Raw genomic sequence first — 3241 nt, 5'->3', positions numbered from 1 at the left:
ACTCTCTCTCTCTCTCTCTCTCTCTCTCTCACACACACACACACACACACACTTGTTCCTCTTGCTCTTTTCTCCATAGATTTTTGATCTGAGAGGAGTTCAGCAATCTTCCTCTCCTCCATCACCTGTCTGACCACTCACTCTGACATTTGAAGGGAAAGAAGAGAAAGAAAGGCAGAGAAAGCCAGAGGAGAGGCAGGAGAGAGGAAGGGAAGGGCGTTGGCTATTTCAGGCCTTTTTTGGGGGGAAGGAACAGAAAAACATGGAGGCGTTGCCCTTCAGCAGAAATACCAGGGGTACAGCGTGTAATTAGCTACTTGAAACCCCACTCTCTCTATGTTGTCAGGACGGATCATGCTGTTTCGGGAACTGAAGGTCTTATTCAAAAGTAGACTACAGCTGTATTCTTTCTCAGAAAGGTGTCCCCCCTGTGTTCTGTTAGATCTTCAGGCTATGACATTGGAAATGTCAAGCTGACAATGTACCGCTTCTAGCTTTGTTAAGGCTCTGCAAAGGAGTTCACCATGGACATGCATCTTGAATCAGTGGATCTTCTCAATGGGTCTCAATGATCCTGACCCTGTGATAGCTCTATTCTGAACCTGTTAGCGGGTGGACTAAAGGTACACTCAAACGATCTCTCCTACTCACATTCACACCCACACATGTGCATGCACACCCTCCCTCTCTCTCTCTCTCTCTCTCTCTCTCTCTCTCTCTCTCTCTCTCTCTCCCTCTCTCTCTCTCTCTCTCTCTCTCTCTCTCTCTCTCTCTCTCTATCTCCCCTTCTGTTCTCTCCTTCCCCCTCTGGACTCATATACATATTATATACTATCATTATATATTTGTCATTTTCCCTCCCCCTGTGTCCCATTCCCAATCCCTCCGTTCCTTCCTCCATCTGTCCATCCATCACTCCCTCCTCCACAACATCACACTGCGGCAGTAGAGGTGTCGTTCTCCCCCCCCCCCCTTCCCTCTTTCCCTTCACCCTCCCTCCCTCCCTCCCTCTCTCCATCCCTCCCCCTACTTCTGCATGTCACACTGCAGCAGTAAAACGATGGAAGGGTCAGACTTGGCCGCCTCTTTAAACTCCTCCAGCGTGATTTCGTCGTTGTGGTCTTTGTCCATCTTAGAGAAGATCTTGTCCACACGCTGCTGGGGTGTCAGGCCGTCCTCGTTCATGCGCATCATTATTACTGTGCCCACCATCTTATAGATCGCCTGAAGAGAGAGTGAGACGGAGAGGGTCAGTAAGGTATTGTTTCTATTATTATATTGCTCAATTGTCTCTTGTATTATTTGTCTTAGTTTTTTATGACTATTGCAAATTTTTTCTCTTGTGGCTGCAATGTCGAGGAACTGAAGCCTAAGAATTTTCCTCTTATACTTTACAGAGTTTATGGGATGTAACAATAAACTTGATTCTGATTCTAAGAAATGACGGTATTACAAACAGACAGATGCACGCACACACACACCCACACATACACACACACCTCTATAATCTCCAGCATCTCCATGCGTGTGATCTTTCCGTCTCCATCCAGATCATACATGTTGAAGGCCCAGTTCAGTTTCTGCTCAAAGCTTCCCCTGGAGGTGATGGAGAGAGCGCAGATGAACTCCCGGAAGTCAATGGTCCCGTCTCCATTCTTATCAAACGTCCGGAAGGCGTGCTGGGCAAATTTAGAGGCATCGCCATACGGGAAGAACTGGGGACAGGTAAAGAGAAGGAGAGAAAGACGGGAGAAAGACAACCAGACATGTGGTTACTCAATACAACGCTACTCCAGGAATGCGTCTAAAAAAACGGAAGTATCAGACACACAGATTCAATAGTTTGGCTAGTGTGTGCTGGATATGAGGAAGTACTGTATGTCCTCCCTCCTCCTCCCCTCCCCTTCCCTCCTCTTCTCCCTGCTCACCTTAACATAGAGCTGCTGGAACTCGTCCAGGTTGAGTATCCCAGTGGGACAGTCCTTGAGGAAGCCCTTGTACCACTGCTTGAGTTCAGCCTCGTTAAACTCTGTGCTCTTGGTCAGATCATCCAGCACTTCAGGGGCCAGTTTACTGTTGTGTTTCCCCATCGCACGTCACCGCTCTGGGGAGGGAGAGAGGGACGGGGGGAGGGAGAGAGAGAGAGAGACTAATGAACAGGTGAATACACAAGCAAAATCTTACTGTTGTGTCCCCCCAGGCAGGCAGGCAGACAGACAGACAGACAGACAGACAAAGAAACAGACAGACAGGCAGACAGACAGGCAGAGAGACAGACAGACCATCAGACAGACCGAGAGACAGCAATTATTCATGTCTAAGTTAGGTGACAGCCTACATTGAAAGTCTCATTAGAATCACATTCACAGATGACAGATATTTAATGAAGATAATGAACCGGAGATAATATCAAGTTCTCGTGTCGAACCCTGGAGAGCTTCAATCAAAGCCATCCATGACACATGCACACTGCTATAGAGAGTCTCTATAGACCCACCGGCAGCTAGACCGATGTCTCTCTCAAAGGCCGTTCATACCATCTCCGGCCCACGCCAATACATTTACGACGTCACCAGACATGAGTCAGACACTAGCAAAGGCAAGGTCCACCTCAGCAATCTGGAGCGAAACGAAAAGGAGAAGGAACTGCAGATGGATCAAGGATGGCAAAAGGTTCAGGTTACAGGAAATCATCGCAATCACCTCTGAACGAGTCATTCAGTGGCGTCAGTGGCTAGACTAGCTTTGCACTGGGAGGTCTGTTCAGTGTCACTGCTGGAGCAGAGATGGTGAATAGTTTAATAGAGAGATTCACCTCCACAAGGCAACGATGGACAACGAGAACTCAACATTACAGGATGGTTCCAATTCCTCGTAAACAGGAAGTAAGGACAAAGGAGTAAGGAGGCCATCGTCCAGATGCTATTAATTCATGACATGCATGTCTTTCTTTCTTCCATTCATTCCTTTATCTCCATTTTCCTCTTCATGTGTTTCAAATAGCTTTCACCCATGACAACCGGCTGTGGTTTGGGCGGCTGTGCCTCAGGAGGTAGAGGCTGTGTCTCAGGAGGTAGAGGCTGTGTCTCAGGAGGTAGAGGCTGTGTCTCAGGAGGTAGAGGCTGTGCCTCAGGAGGTAGAGGCTGTGTCTCAGGAGGTAGAGGCTGTGTCTCAGGAGGTAGAGGCTGTGCCTCAGGAGGTAGAGCCGGCGTCTAATGATCCCGGGCTGGCCACATGTCGA

General features: G+C 48.4%; 1 protein-coding gene across 2 annotated transcripts; it reads right to left on the bottom strand.

Annotated features, from left to right (window-relative positions):
- Positions 1-1026: 1026 nt before the first annotated feature.
- On the bottom strand, positions 1027-2090 carry hpcal4 (hippocalcin like 4; the record flags this gene model as incomplete). 2 transcript variants are annotated; one of them, XM_080530560.1, is made up of 3 exons in its annotated part: positions 1027-1224; positions 1500-1715; positions 1929-2090. In XM_080530560.1, 3 exons carry the CDS (start codon positions 2088-2090, stop codon positions 1027-1029), a joined length of 576 nt encoding a protein of 191 aa, XP_080386686.1. The 2 variants fall into 2 exon arrangements, with proteins under 2 accessions (XP_080386686.1, XP_080386687.1); XM_080530561.1 differs by lacking the exon at positions 1500-1715.
- Positions 2091-3241: the final 1151 nt, after the last annotated feature.

Source organism: Nansenia antarctica (genome assembly GCF_963989245.1).
Source record: "Nansenia antarctica genome assembly, chromosome: 5".
Classification (NCBI taxonomy): domain Eukaryota; kingdom Metazoa; phylum Chordata; class Actinopteri; order Argentiniformes; family Microstomatidae; genus Nansenia; species Nansenia antarctica.
This window is presented reverse-complemented; position numbering and strand designations above follow the sequence as displayed.